The 22,452-nt window shown below is 39.1% G+C and overlaps 1 protein-coding gene across 3 annotated transcripts in view; it reads right to left on the bottom strand.

Annotated features, from left to right (window-relative positions):
* Positions 1-444: 444 nt before the first annotated feature.
* pdk4 (pyruvate dehydrogenase kinase, isozyme 4) overlaps positions 445-22,452 on the bottom strand; it is a 36,364-nt gene continuing 14,356 nt past the window's right edge. For 2 of the 3 annotated variants that reach the window (XM_051671018.1, XM_051671017.1), the window contains exons 3-11: positions 12,120-12,191; positions 11,820-12,004; positions 11,576-11,665; positions 9,247-9,324; positions 8,274-8,350; positions 7,510-7,608; positions 7,244-7,354; positions 6,352-6,465; positions 445-4,931 (exon numbers count right to left, since the gene is read on the bottom strand). In XM_051671018.1, the coding sequence (XP_051526978.1) occupies positions 4,788-4,931; positions 6,352-6,465; positions 7,244-7,354; positions 7,510-7,608; positions 8,274-8,350; positions 9,247-9,324; positions 11,576-11,665; positions 11,820-12,004; positions 12,120-12,191 (970 nt within the window). In that variant the 3' untranslated portion in view covers positions 445-4,787. Of the gene's footprint in view, positions 4,932-6,351; positions 6,466-7,243; positions 7,355-7,509; positions 7,609-8,273; positions 8,351-9,210; positions 9,325-11,575; positions 11,666-11,819; positions 12,005-12,119; positions 12,192-22,452 lie in introns of all 3 variants that reach the window. The other variant, XM_051671019.1, reaches the window with a different exon arrangement.

A 22,452-nucleotide genomic window follows, 5' to 3' on the forward strand; every position in this document is an offset into this window, starting at 1 on the left:
GCATTTCCAGTGTGAGGTTGAACACACTACACTATAATTATATAATTACACTATAAATATTTTTGGGGATTTGGGATGCAGCAATTGTTCTTTAATCCCTTAACTAGCAAACAGCACTCAGAAAAAAAGAAAGAAAAAAGATTAAACTAAACGCTCCTTTTTTTTCTTCATTCATAGTTTTAATAGTACAGAAACAGTCACTCTCAAATTTAATCTATGAATGAATGGGTCATAAAGAGAGCTGAGCATCCATTATTTCAGGGAGGCAAACACAGTTTTTAGTGCTTTCAGAGTCTAGCTGCTCTCTGAATACAGGTTTGTGTATCTAGAACACACCAGGAAGCAGGTGTGTTTTCAAGAGGATGGGGAGGCGGATGTCGAACTCTCCATGACTGCAAATGAAGCTTATGAGGTATGAATGAGGACACTGATCAACACAGCAGATGTCAGTTCTAGATTATAATTGGTAATGTGAAAATGACACGTTGAGGTTGTCCTCTTCTATACAAGCAAACACGTTAGCATTTGAACTGCACAAAGCTGAAACCTGCTACTGTAGGATAGTATAATTTGATGAGTGTCACTTGAAAGAAAGCAGCTTTTGCCATTTAAAGTCCCTTAAAATTCATACAGGTCCTTTGCATTGCTTTCAAAAAGCCAACTTTACAAATATTATATACAATAAAAACAATTCTAAAAATCAAATGAATGAAAAAAAGAAAACTTGAAAGGCATATACGCACAATACTGAGATAATAGAATTGAAAACAAGAAATTTCCTTTATCTTTAAAATTAATATGAACAAAAAAATATATATATATATATTGCCACTTCAGTGTTTTCATCCCTGATAGCACACATACTGTACATCACCCAGATGTCTGATGTGCATGTTTACACCTAAAAGACGTATTTTTTAGGTTGTTTATCTGGAATACGTCTATAAGAAGTTTTCTCTCGGATGTCATAAAAATATTCAGCAGATGTCTTCGAGACATTTATGATTTAGAATGTTTGTAAATCTGATCTTTTTAAGATGTTTAGCAGATGTTAATTAGATTGTGATGCTTTCCAGATGAAACCCTCTTAAACTGACATCTTGGAGATGTACGTGTACTATCTGGGATGCTAAAACAAAATCTAGTAAAAACAAACAAACAAAACGAGAAGATCCCAAACTGTTGACTTACTATGGTGCTACAGGTTGTTTGTTCATACAGAATAGTTACTTGAAATGTTTTCAGCTATGAGCTGTTGTCACAATGATCATACATTTTATACTTTTGTGGTCAGAAAAAGCTTCATAACAAATATGAAAACTGCCTAACCCATTTAGCCACTTTTACATACAATGATGGCCAAAGGTTTGAAATAATGTACAGATTTCTATCTTATGGAAAGAAATTGGGGCTTTTATTCACCAAAGTGGCATTCAACTGATCAGAATGTATAGTCAGGACATTAATAATGTGAAAAATATTACAATTTGAAAAAAAAATTCAGAACTTTTTAAACTACTTCAAAAAATCCTCCACGTGCAGCAATGACAGCCTTGCAGATCCTTGGCATTCTAGCTGTCAGTTTGTCCAGATACTCAGGTGACATTTCACCCCACACTTCCTGTAGCACTTGCCATAGATGTGGCTGTCTTGTCGGGCACTTCTCACACACCTTACAGTCTAGCTGATCCCACAAAAGCTCAATGGGGTTAAGATCCATAACACTCTTTTCCAATTATCTGTTGTCCAATGTCTGTGTTTCTTTGCCCACTCTAACCTTTTCTTTTTGTTTTTCTGTTTCAAAAGTGTCTTTTTCTTTGCAGTTCTTCCCATAAGTCCTGCACCCCTGAGTCTTCTCTTTACTGTTGTACATGAAACTGGTGATGAGCGGGTAGAATTCAATGAAGCGGTCAGCTGAGGACATGTGAGGTGTCTATTTCTCAAACTCTGATGTACTTATATTGTTTAGGTATACATCTGGCCTTCCACATCTCTTTCTGTCTTTATTAGAGCCAGTTGTCCTTTGTTTTTGAAGACTGTAGTGTACACCTTTGTATGAAATCTTCAGTTTTTTGGCAGTTTCAAGCATTGTAAAGCCTTCATTCCTCAAAACAATGATTGACTGACAAGTTTCTAGAGAAAGCTGTTTCTTTATTGCTATTTTTGACCTAACATTGACCTTAAGACTTGCCAGTCTATTGCATAATGTGGCAACTCGAAAACAAACACAAACACAATGTTAAGCTTAATTTAATGAACCAAATAGCTTTCAACTGTGTTTGATATAATGCCATGTGATTTTCTAGTACCAAATTAGCAATTTATCATGATTACTCAAGGATAAGGTGTTGGAGTGATGGCTGCTGGAAATGGGGCCTGTCTAGATTTGATCCAAAATGACTTTTTTCAAATAGTGATGGTGCTGTTTTTTTACATCAGTAATATCCTGACTATACTTTGATCAGTTGAATACCACTTTGGTGAATTCAAGTACCAATCTCCTTCTAAACAGCTAAATCTGTACATTATTCCAAACTTTTGGCCACAAGTGTAAATAAATACCATATTTACTAATCTGGGCCCAACAAAACCCAAGACAACAACCCCTTGTTCATAATTTCAAAATTTATTTTAGTATTAATATTTTTCTTTGAAGATGCGTAGTGCATACATATAATGTTTTTTGTGAAATGTCTGGCCTCATTGTTTATGAAACTAATCGAAACTAAATTAAGTGATAGTAGGTCCCACTGTTACATTTCAAACTTTGCTAAATAAACAATATGCAACTTAAGCGCTCATCAACACGTGGCCCTTGAGCGATCTTTTGCGGCCCACGTTATATCATCATTATCAGAAATATATTTATCAGTAGCCTATCAAATCTGTATGAATTGTGAAGTGTCCATTTTCATGAGGAATTAAGCTAGTTCTATACATAGCTGAATAATGTTAGAGAGGGAATTCAACTGCAAGAGGATGTTACAAATAAAAAAATAATAGCGGAGCATAGCGGTTATGAGAGCGGCGGTCGGTTTATGCGCGCGTTCATACACAGTACATGTGAGCTCACGCACGGTCTGTCAATCAAAAATGCGTACTCGCAATCTCACTTACTCAACAAGGCGCGAATCTGTCCAATATCTTGAATAGCTCATCAGAGATATGTACTCGTCATGACAACAGTATGTACAGGAAAAAAATCACAGTTTTTCCTGCAGTGACTGCGCTGAGAATCCTTCACGCAAATGCTTTTTAGTGATCTACTTCGGCGCAAAATGCTAAGGGGGGTGAACAAATCTTTATGACTTGTCACTGAAGGACTTTTGGTGCTACTTTTGTATATACTATCACTCTTGTTTTTGAACACATCTCTGGTGTATGTGATGTTGAACATTCATTGTATTTGTTAGTTGACAATCAAAGTGACAACAGAACTGATCTATATCATAAGTTAGACCCCTTTATGTTTAAAATAAATACTTAAAGGGATAGTTCACCCAAAAATGAGCTCATTTACTAACCTCATATGATCCCAGATGTGTATGACTTTCTTTCTTCTTTAGAACACAAATGAAGATTTTCTTCTCAGCTCTGTTGGTCCAAACAATGCAAGTGAATGGTGGCCAGAACTTTGAAGCTCAAAAAACCACATAAAAGGCAGCATAAAAGTAATTCATAAGACTCCAGTGGTTAAATCTACACCTTAGAAGTTATTTGATTGGTGTGGGTGAGAAACAGATCAATGTTTAAGTCCTTTTTTTACTATAAATCTCCACTTTCACTTTCAAATCTGTAAGTCACATGTGGCACTTGTTTAGTTTCACTTTCACATCTAAAAGTGAAAGTGGAGATTTATAGTAAAAAAGCCAAGGATTTAAATATTGATCTGTCTCTCATCCGCAGAGCTGAGATATTTTTTCTAAATAATCTTAATTTGTCTTCAGCAGAAGAAAGAAAGTTATACACATCTGGGATGGCATGAAGGTAAGTAAATGATGAGAGAATTTTAATTTTTAGGTGAACTATCCCATTAACTTTCCATCATTCTTACTATAAAAATTGTAACATATATATATATATATATATATATATATATATATATATATATATATATATATATATATATATACACACATATATCATATCATAAAAATTAAGAGTGCAGCCCTCGAGGATACAGGGATCCAGCTTTGCGGCCCCTGACCTTTCCGTAGTTGAGTAGCCCTGTTCTAAGGCTTGCATTGTGAATGCATTTTCTACCAAGGAAATAAAGCCTTGGTTACTTTCGCTGTTTGTATCTTCTCCGAAACATGCAAGAGATAAAGGCTATAACTCACACAAGGCATTGGACACTCATGACTTGGCCCCACATACTCCTAAAAATACTTACAGAACCAGTTACATCAGCTTTACAATTCGTGGTAATGTTTAGAAATCAACACATGCTCAAACAACCAGTTAGCTTCAGTCTATTTGCCTGAAGACTATGACATCACAGAAGAACAGTTAAAATATATATTTTCCCCATTTAAGAGAAATTGTTAGCACCGCAAATGAAGTGGGTGATGTATTATAAGCAACGTGAGATATGGAAGACAAAAATGCCCTTGTCATTCAGATTGTGACATTCAAAGAGTCTTTGATAATACCATGCTTCTGAATTACCTAATACAGAGTCACATACATAGTTATCCTAATGAACTCAAGGCCTCCACAACACACACTGACCATAGTCCTATTCACTTCAGATCATTCAAAATTTTCCTCCCAGAGTGCTCTCTCTCTCAGACTCGGTACTCATACTTTCCCAGTTTCTTGGGCTCACTGCTCGGGATACACCAGTCATCTGCCTCCATGCTGGTTTGATAATGCCTTAAGGCTGACTTGTTGAAAACAGGCAGTCTCTCTATTGACTCTGTGGATAAGGCCTGTTATAAACAAAGAGAGAGGACAGTAGGTATTCTGCAAAGCCCAAGGGAGTCTTTCTTCGTGGAAGTCTTGAATCACATGGTTCATTACACTCTTACCCTAAATTGAACACACTTATGAATTTGAAGGTGAAGCATGTAATTTTTTCAAGTTAAAATACTTTCTCCAATCCCAGTTTAATATGCAGAGACTACTAAGTAAACCAAACATAGGTTTGAACCATGTGCAAGGTTCCCACACCTTTTTATGACCTTTCCAGTCATTTGTGATTACTGGATAAGGATTTTTGAAAATGATTCAAATTCAGACGACCCTATTAGATCAGATCAGATACATATTATAGAAATTTCCATGCCAGGAAAACAATTTTTATATTCCCTGAATTTCCCAGTTTTTCTTGTCTGTGGGAACCCTAGATGTGGTGCTTGGGTGGGAGCGTTTGCCCTATCTGTGGTTGTATGTGCACAAACTGTAGGTGTATTAACGGGTGTGTGTTAAAGAAGAATTTTCTATTTTCCTGAGAAATAGGTAATTGCGCTAAGACATTTGAGAACCACATCTTATCTCGGTGCAAAGTCTTAAATCAGTTCCTGCATTTGCAGTTTGGGGATTCCAAAAGCAGATGATATCAAAGAGCCGTCAATAACTTTTAATACTAGCCATAATTTGTGTGTCAGTAGTAATAATGTTTTGCACTCATGGTTTCAGCAACCCACTTGTGCATACATTTACTGTAGTGCATGCTTGCACAAAAATATAAAAATTTCACGGCCATGCCACTGACTTTGCACGTATGACGTATCACATAGCACTGCGCTTAAAGCCCAAAGTATACTTGGGTCAGACGCTACAGGACATGTGGCACAAATCTCGTCATCAGCAGAGTGCTCGAGCACTGAACGCGCCCAGCCCGATTATCTGACCACACACAATGCGCATGCGCCTGTAATTATTTGCACTAATTAGTGGGTCCACAAGGTGGCAACATTCCCAGTTGAGCCGTTGCTGTCACGAAGAAGTGCTAGAAGATGTAATCGCCAGTAAACATCAGGAGACGAAGGTAAAAATTACAACAGTAGATGTGCAAGTCAAGAGGAGGTCAGGAGATACCTGCATCTGTATAACTCGAGTCTGAAGGAATATAAAAACATCTTTATGTGACTAAACTCCTGAAGAGATATAGTCTGGTATCTCATAGCAGTCGTAGCGTGCATGCGCCAACCGCCTGTGTATGCGCACAGTCAAATGAAGTATACTTTGACAGGCTCGCCTTCGACTGTACGCAGACGCTGAGCGTTCGAGTCAAAATCTATGTATACTTTGCGCTTTAGGCATATTGCTCTTAAAATAGGGCCCTATATGTATAAAGCTTTTTAACACATTGACTTTACTGTTTACTTTTAAGCAGACAGAGGTTACCTTTAGGTATATGACTGCAGATGTGCCATGTCCCTCCATTGAGTACAGCTGTAGATCTCCCTGGAAGTACTTAGCATAGAGGCGGGAGATAGGAAGACCATAGCCAAAACCAGCCTGCAAAGAACAGAGCCAAAGTGCATTATGAGTGAGAGAGAGAGAGAGAGAGAGAGAGAGAGAGAGAGAGGAAGAAAGCATTACAACTGCTTTATGACTCTAATCTGGTGTAAACAAGACTGAGCTTTTGGTTTCTGCTCATTTATAACCCTGCTGACTTCTGTAATCTAACAGATTACATTATAGCTCTGCTACAGAAAACATTACGGTGGATCAAAGTTTTACCACATGGTAAAATTACACAACAAACAAAAAGTGGTTACATGTATATTTATTTCAATTTATTAAAGACCCCATGAATTCACATGATGAGCCCTGGTTTTCTTTCCTGTTGACATTTTCCCCTTTGAAACAGAAAGTTTGTTCAAGAAATACTGAAGGGCTTGTCACACCCCCTTTTTTTTTTTTTTTTAAATGTGACAATATTTTATTTTTATTTTTCAAATTTTTAAATAACAGGCTTTAGATACATCACATCCATTAATTACAATTTGCTACTTGCTAGTCAGTTGCAGGTGGTATTAGGGGAAGGGACATTCTCATTCTTAAAAACATAAAAAAAAAAAAATTAAAAAAAAAAAACCGCAAGATGAGTCAACAAACTTTTTGGTCTGTTTTACCAAAGGACAAAGACTGTAAATTTTAAAAGGGGAATATCTTACCTTTAGGAGTACATTAGCATATAGATGGCCTTAAAGCTAACAGATATGGACAAAAAGACACAAAACAATTTTGATTTCATGGGGTCTTTACAAATGCGGACAACCGTGGCTCTTACCAGGGGAGCATTGCGAGTATCTTCCGTCACAGGACTCGGTGCAGTAGAATACATGTAGCTGAAAAGCCTTTCAATTTTCCTCAAGGGAACGCCACCTCCTCTGTCAGACACCTAAGATAATGCAGGGGTCAATACAAAACATGTAAGTCATTAAACATCTGCACTACTCTTGCAAGGATGATATGAGTTAAAACAGGGGTGAAATATTGCTCTTAATGAACTGTTGAGGGATTACGAATCCTGAGATGTACTTCAAAAGAGCTCACCTGGATAGTCAGGTCTTCACTTCCAAGAGAAACTCTCACTTTGATTGGTGGGAGATGTAGGCTGGTTTCATGGGTTTCCACCGTTGCTCTCATTGCATTCTATTATGGAGAAATAAAACCTTATTTGATCCTCATATGCATGAAGGTTTTTTGCAAAGACACAATTAACAGTTAAAGGCTTAGTTCACCAAAATAATGAAAATTCTGCCATCATTTACTCATCCTCATGTCATTCCAAATAGAGGTAGACCGATATATTGGTTTTACCGATTAATCTGTGTTGATAGTTGCTTTTTGGAACTATCGGTTATCTCTAAAAATCAATGCCGATCATTTTTTTTTTTTTTTATTCCTCTGTGGCCGCAGCTGGAGGAATCTACAGTTAGAGCAACTTGGTTACATAGTATAACAGCAGCCTCTAGAGGTGAAACAAGTGTTATTATTAATAATAACTTTTTTTCCCCTGATTTTTATTGGGATTTTGGTTGCATAATAAACTGCAAATTGTTTTTACAACTTTTTTCGGATTAATCGTTATTAGCCTTTTTCACCAAAATCCACTATCGGTCAACCTCTAGTTCCAAACCCATATGACTTTCTTCTACCAAAATTCTGCAAAACCTCTCCTTTTGTGTTCCACTGAAGAAAGAATGTCATAAAGGTTTGGTATGTGACTAAATGATGATAGAACTTTATTTAAAAGATTCTTACTCATGTTTACATAAGAGTATTGTTGTGTGTGGAGTATAGCTGCTCTTAAGTACCTTGAAGAGTTCAAAGAGCATGTGGTACAGATGAGAAGGCACATAAACTATATTTATGGGCTCAGTGGGTCCTTCAACTGCAAAAAAAGATTACTGATTACTGATACTGATTAAAAAAAACAGTTCTGAAGCTCGGTAATCCACACAAACTTGTTATTTTACGAATCCAACATAAAAATCAACATTGGCATGCTGCCACAGCTCGTCAGCAATGAAGTACATGATAGAGGTTATGCCAGCTAATTTGTTACTATGTGTTGGTGCAACAGGTGACCAGCTGCGAATGGTGGGCACTCAACCTTACAAGGTTCTCCTTGCTTGACACCATAGTATAGAGCCATTTAGATAAGGAGAGAGATTATGCCAATTTTGCTATTATGCAACTAGCGCTGTTCCTATCGTTCCATATATTTCTCCATAGACACACTGTGATAAGATTATAAAGCACTATTTCAGTCTCCAAGGATAGGTGATTGGACAACTTAACTTAGGTCAGTGTGGTTAACATTGTGTTTTTATTAGAAAATGAAACTTTCAAATAAGCTATTTCATTGCCATCAATGCACATACTACATCTTACAATAAAAAAGATGAATGTAGTTATTACAGTACATTACATTTATTTTGGGGGGAAAGTTGAATTCAAGGTCATGCTTGAGTTGATAATACACATATAAAGTAACAACATAATAACACACTAAAGTCCAGGCATGTTTTATAGCATGCAAGAAAAGAATGTGGCATTTTAAAGTAATCCCCTTCAAACACTTTCAGTTTCTGCCATCCCACATAGTCAAACAAACTTGAATCTATAGGCATGCATTGAATGAGCTGCTGTGTAAATAACACAGCAGAGACTGGCACGGCAGAATTCAGTTTTTTTTTTTTTTTTTTTACAGGTCAGGACTCACCATGCACAGTGCACACAAAGAAAGACTGAACTGAAAGTTTGAGAGAGAAAATTCTCGCTCACAGTTCACTTGTTTGATCTCCACTTCTGGAGAAGTCAAGTAGTACTGATCACACAGCATCTTGGCACTCTCGTAGGCATCTGGAGTGAAGAAGAATGAGACCTGGAGTCAGTGGTACAGTTTTTATTGTATGGGTCATGACAAGTTTATCGGTTGATTAATTTGGTCGACTAGACTATAACTTCATTGTATAAATGTGTGTGTGTATTTATTTATATATATATATATATATATATATATATATATATATATATATATATATATATATATCTATATTAATGCTGTCAGTCAATTAAAATTTGAATTTATGACAATTAATCATAGATTTTGAAAGTGCTGAAATTTGACTTTAAATATACTTCTTTTCCTGTCAAAATGCATGTATTTCCTTCTTAGGAAAGAAAACAAAATAATATATAACTAAATAATGCTTTATTAACATTTTCATTGTAAATCCTTCCACAGTATAAAGATAGAAATGCACTAAAATAGCACCAATTCAAGTAACATTAAATGTTTCCCAAAGCCTAAGTGAGAGTTTGACTAATTGAAAGAACTAGTCCCCTCATAGGTTGCATATTCATTGCAATGGCATTAAATCTCTTAAACTCTCATCCTCCACAATATTAATCAGCCGACATACTGTGGCTATTTGCTTTGTTACAGCAATATATTTGCTTCGTGAATCCGCTTTCATGATCCACGTCAGGATGTCAGTGCTACCGTAAAGTGTCGCTCTGAACTCCACATGAAAAGCACTTGCAAACAAAACTTTTCATTCTGCATTTCGGTGATAATTAAGACTTGCCGTGCTTCTGTGATAATTAAAACGTGGCTTACTTAGGCTGAAGAATACTTGATTTCTGTCACAAGTTCCATCTAGGCTTTTTTTGTACAACAAATAGCGTTAAGAGCTCATTTCTCCATCATTTTATCACTGACACTGAATCACTGCTGTGTTTGTGGTGTGTGCATCAGCGTAATGACTCTGGGCAGACACATTACTAAGGTTCCGCCCTTCCAACCAGTGTTTATGCTGTTTTAACAGTAAATGCGTTAATCATGATTAAGAAAAATTAACGTATTATACTTTAGTAATTAATCACGTGTTAACACATTAATTTTGACAGCTCTAATATATATAAAATCTAATATATATATATATATATATATATATATATATATATATATATAAACCGAATGCTGATTTCCTCTCAGAAAAGTTGCGTCTTTAAATGTGTCCCCTGTAACACCAGCTTCCAAATAGTCGACTAGTCGTTCAGACAACCCACAACTAGTCGATTTTGAAAATATGTATTATATTAACAATATGTACATGTATGTACAGTATATGTAAAATAAGTCCGGCATTCCTAATTCATTTAACTTCCAGTTAAGCTAAAGGCCAGTTCACTTCGGTTACATGTGTGCTTGCACGTTGCGCATAGTGCTTGTGACGCAAATTTTGTCATCAGCACAGTATGCGCAGACTGTCTGGGAGCAGCCCAGTTTTTCCAGACTGGCTGAAAGTCTGTGTCTTTGTGCATCGTCGGTGCATTTGCCTGCCGTTGAATGTGCTAAAAGAGTATCCCATAGCAGTCAAAGTGTGCATGTCGAAGACTTCCGTATGGGCTCACGGTCAAAAGAGTATACTTTGTGGGGGCCTGGGTAGCTCAGCAAGTAAAGATGCTGACAACCATCCCTGGAGTATCAAGCTCGAATCCAGGGCATGCTGAGTGACTCCAGCCAGGTCTCCTAAGCAACCAAATTGGCCCGGTTGCTAGGGAGGGTAGAGTCACATGGGGTAACCTCCTTGTGGTCGCTATAATGTGATTCCCGCTCTTGGTGGGGCGCATGATGAGTTGTGCGTGGATGCCGCGTGCTATGTCTCTGCGGTAACGCGCTCAACAAGCCACATAATAAGACGTGCGGATTGACGGTCTCAGACGCGGAGGAAACTGAGATTCGTCCTCTGCCACCTGGATTGAGGTGAGTCACTACGCCACCACGAGGACTTAGAGCACATTGGGAATTGGGCATTCCAATTTGGGGAGAAAACGAAAAAGAAAAAAAAAAAAAAAAAAGAGTATACTTTGAAAGGATGAACACTCGACAGTGTGCGAGACGGAACAGCACACGGAAAAATAAAGTACAGTATATATTAGCCTCAAGCTAGAAAACAAATCAGAAAACAAACTAAAACACATCTGAAAAAGGTGTAGAAGATAAATGTGAATGGGTGTTTCTGTGGCTCTCATTCAGAATTTTATTAGCTTTCTTTCACGGATTAAAAGTGTTACCCAGCCCAGGTAGGAAACACAGGTAAATTACCTTTTACAACCTCCACAACGTCACAGTGTGGGTCAATACTGCCAATATGTTTAGGGTGGGCTGGATTGGTACTCCCATCGAAGATTAATGCTACATTAAAGACAAAATTTTATTTGAGTACATTTTAATAATAAACGACAGAAATTTCTAAAGATATAAACCAACATTCAGCTGCAGTATTACTATGTACAGTATTTGTACATTATTTATATCTAGGGCTTTAGTACACATCCTAAAAACTTACTGTGTTGATTCATCAGCATGCGTGTGGAGATTCGGCTCATGTAGAAACGGTCCAAAAAGTACTGGACATTCTGATTGGTCACAGGATCCACACCAAAGGCCTCTTTGTACTCCAGCACTCCCTGTGCCATGGTGGGTACAACATTATTATGCCTGTTCCTGACATTGATCAGCGTTTCTGTGAATCTGAGAGACAAGTCAACCGGTTGAACACACCATTAGAGCAGCAGCCAAGTTAAACATGAGATAAACATGTATGACTTTGGACATTTCCTAGAATTATCCTTAATATTGTACTTACTTAGTTAAGATCTTTTTATCATCAGGGTCTTTCTCCAAAAAGTCAACAAGCTCCATCAGACTCTGGGCATACCTGTTTGTGAGAGTATACAAACAGGGTGTGAGTACAATTCCAAGGGTAGGCTATATTTCAGATTTGTATTTGCCATTCCCACAAAACAATTATATATTTTTAGCAATATATTTTAAACAAGTATCAGAAATAAATATACATTTATATTATTTATCTAAAATAAAGTTTTCTTTACAAACAAAACTTTATTAGGTTTTTAAAGGAATGTTCCACGTTCAATACAAGTCAAGCTCAATCAACAGCATTTGTGGCATAATGTTAGTTACCACAAAAAAAAACAAACAAAAAAAATTACTGTGATGCAATAACAGTGGAAGTGAATTAGGGCCATTCCATACATTTTCAAATACACACTGTTTTAAAAGTAGCCTAAGCAAAGTAAGATGTAAACATTGTTTGTTAACATGAATTTAGTGTGATAAAATCAAGGGATTTACCGGTGTTACGGCACTAATGAGATTACAGGTTTCACTAGTGTTACGTCATCATGACAACAAAGTTGTAATATTGCATATAATACACAGATATAATTAGAGGCCGACTGATAGTAGATAGTAGTTTGCCGAAATCGATAACTAAGATGGTGAAAAGGGGCGATTAATCGTCCGATAGTTTTAAAATCAATTTATTGAATGTTAAAACATTTTCTTAGTGTCAGGTTTTGTAGAGGGAATGGCAGGACTCAAATGCAGAGTAGCGGTATGGAGTTTCATTAGTACAAAAAATATAACAAAAACAAACAAAAACTACCCCAAAGGGGAAAACAACACAATCCAGGGCGACAAACCAGATGACAGGTTGGGCTGGAGCAGGGCAGGGGTCCACTGACAAGACACCTAACAGGGAAACATCCACAACGAACTGGCACAAGACAAAACACAATGGGGAAGAAAACAAGGAGATAACGAGGAGAGTAGGTGAAAACAATCAACAGCCTGGAAGGAGGCTTGAGGAAGGGGGGCGGGTCAAGCGGCCTGAGAGGAGGGTCCAGGAAATGGGTGAGGTCCGGCAGCCTGGGAGGAGGCTTGAGGACAGGGGCAGGGTCCGGCAGCCTGGGAGGATGGTACAGGTAGGGAGTGGGTTCAGGTGGCCTGAGAGGAGGGACCAGGTAGGGGGCGGGGTCCAGCAACCTGAGAGGAGGCTCCAGGAACGGGGTGGGGTCAGGCTGCCTGAGAGGAGGCTTCAGGAAGGGGGCAGGGTCAGGCTGCTCGAGAGGAGGTATCAGGAAGGGGCGGGGTCCGGTGGCCTGAGAGGAGTTTCCAGGACAGGGATGAGGTCAGGCAGGGTGGGGCTGCTGGGCAGGGGCCAGGCAGGGCGGTGGCGGGCACTGGGGACTGCACAGGCTCATCAACAACCACGGGAAACTGGACAGGTCCGTTAATGGCCAAAAGGAACTGGACAGGCTTATCGACAGTCTCAGGGAACTGGACAGATCTATCGACAGTCTCGGGAACTGGACAGACCTATCGACAGTCTCAGGGAACTGGACAGACCTATCGACAGTCTCAGGGAACAGGACAGACTCAGGGAACTGGACAGACCTTTCGACAGTCTCAGGGAACTGGTCAGACCTATCAACAGTCTCAGGGAACTGGACAGACCTATCAACAGTCTCAGGGAACTGGACAGACCTATCAACAGTCTCAGGGAACTGGACAGACCTATCAACAGTCTCAGGGAACTGGACAGACTCATCGACAGCCTCAGGGAACTGGACAGACTCAGGGAACTGGACAGATTCCTCGATGGCCACAGGGAACTGAACATGTTAGTCGATGGCCACAGGGAACTGGACAGGTGGCTCCAGGACGGGAGCGAGAACAGATGGCTCCAGGACGGGAGCAGAATCAAACAGGGAAATGACCTCCATGGCCATGAGCACGGGCAGAGACTTGGGAACGGCCTCCGTAGCCGTGAGCACTGGCAGTGGCAGGAGAACGGCCTCCGTGGCCATGGACACTGGTAGCAGCAGGGGAACCACCGCCGCCTCCTGGGGGTCAGCAGCGGGCCCCTTCACCTCCTGGCCTACAGCAGCGGGCCCCTCCGCCTCCTGGCCGACAGCAGCGGGCCCCTCCGCCTCCTGGCCGACAGCAGCGGGCCCCTCCGCCTCCTGGCCGACAGCAGCGGGCCCCTCCGCCTCCTGGCCGACAGCAGCGGGCCCCTCCGCCTCTTGGCGGACAGCAGCGGGCCCCCAGGGGGTGGGAGATGGAAAAAGGAAGATGCCCATCACTTCTGCCAAAATCCAAAAATGGCCAGTTTGTTCTGTCAGATTTTGTAGAGGGAATGGCAGGACACAAACGCAGAGTAGCAAAATGGGCTTTTATTAATACAAAAAATATAACAAAAACAAACAAAAATTACCCCAAAGTGGAAAAAAACACTGTCCAGGGCAACAAACCAGATGACGGGCTGGGCTGGAGCAGGGCAGGAATCAGACAAACAGGACAGGACAGGAACTGACTTACAGACACCTAACAGGGAAACATCCACAATGAACTGGCACAAGACAAAAAACACAATGGGGTTAAATAGGGATGAAAACAAGGAGATAACGAGGAGGGCAGGTGAAAACATTCAACTAATAATCAGACAGATAACAAGGCAAATGTGAGGGCGGGGTTATCACTGAAGACAGGGAATGAGAACACACAAACCCAAATGCATTCACACAGCATGAGACAAAACAAAAGTGCCTGGACTCGTAAATAAGAGTGTGTTCACACTTGTAGTTCGGTTCTCTTGGTCCGGACCAAAAAAGAAAATGATACATTTAGTCCTGGTTCGCTTAGCGTTCACACTGGCATTTTTAACACCAAACCTAACGATACAAAACAAAAGGCATCAGGAAAAAGTCACAACCTGACTGGACAGCTTTTATGACGTATATTTTGCGATGGAACTTGCCGAACATCCAAAACAATGCTGGCTGCTGGATTAAATGCGCTCGTTGGATTTATGTATATATGATGGTATTTTTACCAGCTGAGAACAAACAAAAAGCTAATAAAATGTGTAAAGGAGTCAAAACAGCGCCAGGAATTCCTCCGTTGCACACACAAACGAAGATATGCTGCCGACGCCTGTACCGAACTGTAATGGGCAACATGGCTCCTATGATGAGAAGAACCAGGTATGCTTGAGAGGCAAATTACTTCCTGTTTTTGGTCCGTTTAGATGTCTTTGGTCCATGTTGCGTTCATATATCAATCAAACAGCACCAGAGTTCGTTTGGAAGCGGACCGAGACCCACTATTCAGGCGGTCTCGGTCCGTTTGTTTGGTTCACACCAAGGTTCGGGTGACAGCGTTCACACTTGTTCAAATGAACCGCACTAAAGAGCAATCGCACCAGAGTTCGTTTTAATCGAACCAAACCTGCCAAGTGTGAACACACCCTATACCAAATCAACCTAACTGGCTGAATCCAGACACAAGACCTAAAACAGACATAGAACATGTCAGGGCTCTGCCTCAAAGGGAAAAAACACCCAAAACAAAGGGCAGAACCTTGACAAATAGTCTTTACTTACTGTGTTGGGCTCAGACATAGAGGCTAAAAGAGTCTAAGATGAGTAAAATCCCAGATGCAGGTTTATTGTGCAACTAAAAACCCAATAATAACCAGAATAAAATTAAGATTTGGTGCACAACATGGGAGTTTTACTATAAACAAGCCCAAAACACACTGGGGACTTCGATAACTAAGATGGTGAAATGTCCGTGCTTCCAAACAAAACATACACTCTTACAATCATCTAAAATGTATTACAACAGAAATTCTATAAAGAAAAAATTGTCACATGGGCTAATAAATACTGTATTAGCAGTAATTCATTAACAGTAGATCATCATTCATCAATAGGCCTTTATCACAGTCTGCATGTCATCACATCCGGCTCCGAATTAAACATCCGCCCATCGATCTGTCTATGGACGATCGCAGTTTTTCTAAATAAATTAATCCAACTTGAATGTACTTGGCAGTAAATATCAGCTGTTTAATCGTTTCTTTGGAGTAACTCAGCACTTCACCATGTGTTATCTAGCACTTTAATGTATAATAGTATCTGATCGAGGCGATTATCAGCGCAAATTTTTCACAGTTCTCGAGGAGCTGTGCGCGCTGTTCAGATTACTTCCAGAGGATTATTGTGCTCAACTCTAGTCCGAAGAGACAGTGTTTAAGTGTTTCAATGACGTTGTTTTCACTACTGCAGCATGCTCATCTCCTGTTTGTGAATATAATACAACTGCAGACACTGGGGCAGTTTCATCTCTGTTTTATTTACATTGCATTCAGTCGCAACTCGCAACTCAAACCACGAGGATATAACCCCACATTTATTAATATATATATATATATATATATATATACATTCATACACTGGCAGCCAAAAGTTTGGAATAATGTACAGATTTTGCTGTTTCAGAAGGAAATTGATACTTTAATTCACCAAACTGGCATTCATCTGATCACTAATTATAGTCAGAACATTACTGATGTAAAAAACAGCACCATAACTATCTGAAAAATGTCATTTTTGATCAAATCTAGACAGGCCCCATTTCCAGCGGCCATCACTCCAACACCTTATCTTTGAGTAATCATGCTAAATTGCTAATTTGGTACTAGAAAATCACTTGCCATTATATCAAACACTGCTGAAAGCTATTTGGTTCGTTAAATGAAGCTTAACTTTGTGTTTGTTTTTGAGTTGCCACAGTATGCAATAGACTGGCATGTCTTAAGTTCAATATTAGGTCAAAAATGGCAAAAAAGAAACAGCTTTCTCTAGAAACTCGTCAGTCAATCATTGTTTTGAGGAATGAAGGCTATACAATGTTTGAAACTGCCAAAAAACTTAAGATTTCATACAAAGGTGTACACTACAGTCTTCAAAGACAAAGGACAACTGGCTCTAACAAGGACAGAAAGAGATGCAGAAGGCCTAGATACAACTAAACAAGACGATATGTACATCAGAGTCTCTAGTTTGAGAAATAGATGCCTCACATGTCCTCAGCTGACAGCTTCATTGAATTCTACCCGCTCAACACCAGTTTCATGTACAACAGTAAAGAGAAGACTCAGGGGTGCAGGCCTTATGGGAAGAATTGCAATGAAAAAGCCACTTTTGAAACAGAAAAACAAAAAGAAAAGGTTAGAGTGGGCAAAGAAACACAGATATTGGACAACAGATAATTGGAAAAGAGTGTTATGGATCTTAACCCCATTGAGCTTTTGTGGGATCAGTTAGACTGTAAGGTGCGTGAGAAGTGCCCGACTAGACATTTGTGGGGTGAAATGTCACCTGAGTATCATACAAACTGACAGCTAGAATGCCAAGGATCTGCAAGGCTGTCATTGCTGCACGTGGAGGATTTTTTGATGAGAAATCTTTGAAGTAGTTTAATAACTGAAATAGTAATTTTTCACGTTATTAATGTCCTGACTGTTGTGATCAGCTGAATGCCACTTTGGTGAATAAAAGTTCCAATTTCTTTCCATAAAAGCAAAATCTGTACATTATTCCAAACCTTTGGCCGCCAGTGTATTTATAAATATATTGTGTATATGTATATATATATATATATATATATATATATATATATATATATATATATATATATATATATATATATATACTTTGACTTTGTTTAAATCACTTTAAAAATGTGATACACACATGATACACACATTTTTATGTATTAAAATTATTAATTATCTTAAAACAAAATTTTGAGACATGACTGAGAGCAACTTATAGAAAATCACATTCATTCTGCCCCTCCGTGTAATTCAGTAAGTTAATTCACTAAAGTATTCGTCAAACTGATTCAGAACGAGAACTCGTGAGCTGGGGAATCACTGTTTTAAAATTACCAGCTCATAACAGTCATTTAGTCATGAATTTGGACTAAATAAGGCACCGTGTTTGTTGTTGAGTACAGCCAGCGAACGCAACGCAATAAAAAGGCGCACTGTTTTTGTATTATTTCACGTTGCATGCACGCACATTGGTGGGTGCTAATTTTAAATTCTGAACAAAAGGAAAAACATGGAATTTACTAATTTAATTAACCACAGGTTACATCACAAATACACACACAATTAGCTGAAGGGAATCAAGCAATAATATTTACAAGAAAAAGAGAGAACCATTTGCTCTTTGGCTGGAGCTTTAGCCTCAACAGTGGGTGAAAGTCTTGGGTGTTTCTATCATTACCTCTACAAGGCACTGATCCCTCTTGTTTGAACGAGTCTTGTGATGGCGCAAGCGCATGTCTGCTTGTGTATTTCAGCATGCATGTTAAGATGAGCAGAAGAAGAAATAGTTCCCATCCTGCACAAGTATTTGCTAATATAGCCTAATCCTTTTTATTTCACTATGAAGCTTATGATTATTGATTTCAAACTTTGAAGTTTATTTTTTATTTATTTTAACATAAAATTCAAATGAAACTGGAAAAAAGTAACTTTCTGAAAGATGGCTTTACAATAGTTGTGGAGGGCAACATCTCTTTGGCAAAGAACCTACTTCATCTGTGCATTCTCTACCGGTCAGGTATTTCGTTGTCCGGCATGTGTGTGAATTAATTCGTTTTGTTCCCTCCTTCATGATATATATATATATATATATATCGCAATATCCAATTACATCGGCAACCCCCGGGCTGAGGGATCGGTGAATATTCTTGCTTTAGTGATTTTGCATTGAAAATTTAATTATTTAAAAAACTACTAAATTCAAATTGCACTCCAAGCTTAATGAAAAAGCAATTAAAATAACGAAGTGATCAAAAACATAATATATATATATAAGTAACCACCTTTCCTTTTACCGTCAGGCAGGTATCCATCTAAACATGCAGGCGGAAAATTACTTACACAAAAGAAGACATAAAAACAATTATAAATGTAAAAATAATAATTATAATGATGATAATAACCACTGAAATATAAATAATGGTTCGAGGTGAACGTGTTTTTGTATTATTTTATGTTTTAATCACAGATGTATAGGCTGCAGAGTTGTGGTCATAATGAACTACTCTGTGGAAATAAAGTGAACTCAAAGCATCTCCTGAGCTGAGATGTCTGAGGTCATTTGCAACGCTCATAGACGATACTGTTCTTGCAAAAAAAAAAAAAAAAAATTCAGAAGACAGAAACAAAGAAAGAGTGAGAACCTTTTACATGCGTGTGTTCCACGAGACTGCATGCCTCCGTACAAACAGCGTGTCATACATGCACATAGATGGCTTTTCTGTCATCTGTTCTTAATAATATAATAAAATGTGTTTCTTCAAGTGCGTGTCTGTGTGCCACGGGGCAAATTATTTGTAATATTAATTTGATAATAATAATAGCCTAATAATAATAATAATAATAATTTAATACATTAATGGGAAAACGAGGCAAATATCGTCTTGACATCGTCAAAGTCATCGGCTATTAGTGATCACTCTGACCATCGTGGATCCCTGAGATCATCGTCTATTGGCACAACCTTATCCTACGTAATTAAAAGAAATTCCACTGATGATGCAAACTATAACATAGCTACATGCAACACCATGAATTTAAATGTTTATCTGTACTGCTGTTGCTAATAAAATGATAGTATGAATACATCTTACCCAAGTTATAGGCTAAATCAACATGAATGTTTTCAAACATTAGTCTACTTATTTATTTTTTTCCGCAAATCATCCCGCGGGCCGTATGTTTGACACCTCTGCTCTATATGTAAATATTCACCAAATTAAGCTTTTTATAGCCTATATATTCATCAGGTTAAGGGTTTTGGCCACAGAGGAACTGGAGAAATAAATAAAAATCAATAAAACTATTGGCAACTCTCAGTGTTGATTTTTTCAGATAACCTATAGTTCCAAAAAGCAACTATCGGCACCAATTAATTGGTAAAACTGATATATCGGTCGACCTCTAGACATAATATACACAGATAAGATTAGTAAGCAATTTTATCACAATTAAATCATGTTAACACATAATGTTTACGTCTTGTGGCTATACTTTTGGCCCCATTCACTTCCATTTTAAGTGTCTTACTGTAACCACAATTTTATGTTTTTTTCTCAATAAACAAGGGACGAGTCAAAATGAATTTGTCCTAATCAATATTATGCCATAAATGCTGTCGATTGAGCTTAACTTGTATTGAACCTGGAAGGAATGTTCCTTCAATTTGCAATGAAGCTGGAAATTATACAGCTACAGTATAAACTCATAAACACTGCAAATAAACACTTTTGCAGAAAAGCAATCATATGTTGTCATTTTCAAGGCATTCTAACAGATGCGTCCTACACTATCAAAATCATTCTTGCCATTTTGACAAAAACCTTTCTATATTAACCAACTAGATAATGTTGCCTTGGTTGTGTTGGATGCATTTGAGGTCAGCACTTTCTTTCTGAAACTTGACCCAGCATAACACCCTGTTGGTAGAAGGCTGGTGCTGTCCATGGTGCTAGAGCAGCCAGACAGTCGCGAGTTACAGCGATGGACATGAAAATTAAATGACTTCAGTGGTAATGTTTTTTGACACTGAAAAACGGTCTGTACGTGCTCGTTCATGAGGTGCACACGCATGAACTCCTAAATAGGAGATTTACTGGACGGGGAAAAGTGTGCTTTTCACCCAGTTGACATTAGACCAGATTTTCCATAAGGCAAAGCAGCAAGTCTCTGTGTTCGCTCAGTAGTGCCTCTGATTGGCTAGTAATAACCAATCACTGAGGTAATTCAAAACACATACACCCCGTTACTTTTCAATGGGGTGAGCGTCGCATTGATACATTTCATGAACATGCGGGAAGCCAGAGATAGACTGAAATGAAGGACTTTAAATTGATACGCAGTTCCCTCAAACGCGAATCTAAAAAGCTGCCTGTAATGCGGTGCGACTACTACATGAAGTACACATCCTTCAGATCTACTGACGCAAATCAGTCCCGAGGACAGATGTGCGATAAGATCTGTTTCTGAGTTAACATATTGAATGGCCATGTCACGAGAGCGCGATTCAAGCTTCTCAGAACTAGAATGGGCCGAAGCCCACCGTCCATCTCCAGAACGAGGAAATATCGGCTGTAAATCCCACTATGTGTGTCGCAGTCTGTGCACGAAGAAGACTGTGTAATTTGGCTCGTAACACCGGCGCGTCTTCGGACGGAACTGTGGAAGACAGAACACCGTTGAAACGGGGCGGCCGACATGCAAATTGGATCGTATAATCATGTTCGATCGTTTTTTAGCACCCAGTCCGAATGCTTGTAAGAGCTCGCCATGCATCTGCATAACAGGACAGAGGGCAATTTATAACATGATATAATATGCCGCTCACTATTGGGAAGCGGTTATGCAAAACATATGGGCTTGAAGTGGGAAAGCCCTTTATTGAAAAAGTGTGAGTGTCTCGTGTGAGCGCTGTACACTTTACAATCTTTGTTTGTTCATACATAATATAATGCGCCGCTCACCACTGGGATGCGGTTGTGCATAATGTATGGGCTTTGGAGTGGGAAAGCTCTTACTGAAAAAGTGTGTGTCTCGTGCGAGCGCTGTACTCTTTTTGCAACCTTTGTATGTTCATACATGATATAATGCGCCGCTCACCATTGGGAAGAGGTTGTGCATAATGTGCAAACTTTATTGCATGTGATTAATGTGAGACAGAGAAAACAACATATTGAACAACAATAGGGGAAGAGGGGAACAGTATTTTGTGTCAGAAGCGCTTTGCTATGCGGGGGAGGGGGGGATTTCCTGTCTGCTCAGGGCTTACACTGAGGTGGCTGCCTTCGTTTAGGCCACAGCTTGTGTGGCTTTACCAGCGGCTCGGCGGTGAAATTTGGCGGCACTGTGGCAGCTGGTGTGGGGTTTTTAGCCAGGTGCTGGACCGAGACAGAGCGGGAGCGAGCCGGTTGTGATGAAGTACTGCTCTGTTTTGGCATAAAATGTCTCATAGCTTGTGAGTGTTGCTGAGTCTTGACGTAGCGCTCAGCAATTCTATTCACAGAGCCTCTGAAAAGGCTGGCTGGAGACACCGGAGCATCAAATAGAGCGGCTTTTCCCATGTCATGCATTTCCGTGAGGGTCAGCCAGATGTGACGATCCAAAAACACCAGGCTGCTCATTGACTTGCCAATGGCCTGTGCAGTGACTTTCGTGGCTCGCAGCATGAAGTCCCTAGCGGTGCAGAGCTCTTTGAATGTCTCTGGATCACAGCCTT

Source organism: Myxocyprinus asiaticus, chromosome 34, assembly GCF_019703515.2.
Source record: "Myxocyprinus asiaticus isolate MX2 ecotype Aquarium Trade chromosome 34, UBuf_Myxa_2, whole genome shotgun sequence".
Classification (NCBI taxonomy): domain Eukaryota; kingdom Metazoa; phylum Chordata; class Actinopteri; order Cypriniformes; family Catostomidae; genus Myxocyprinus; species Myxocyprinus asiaticus.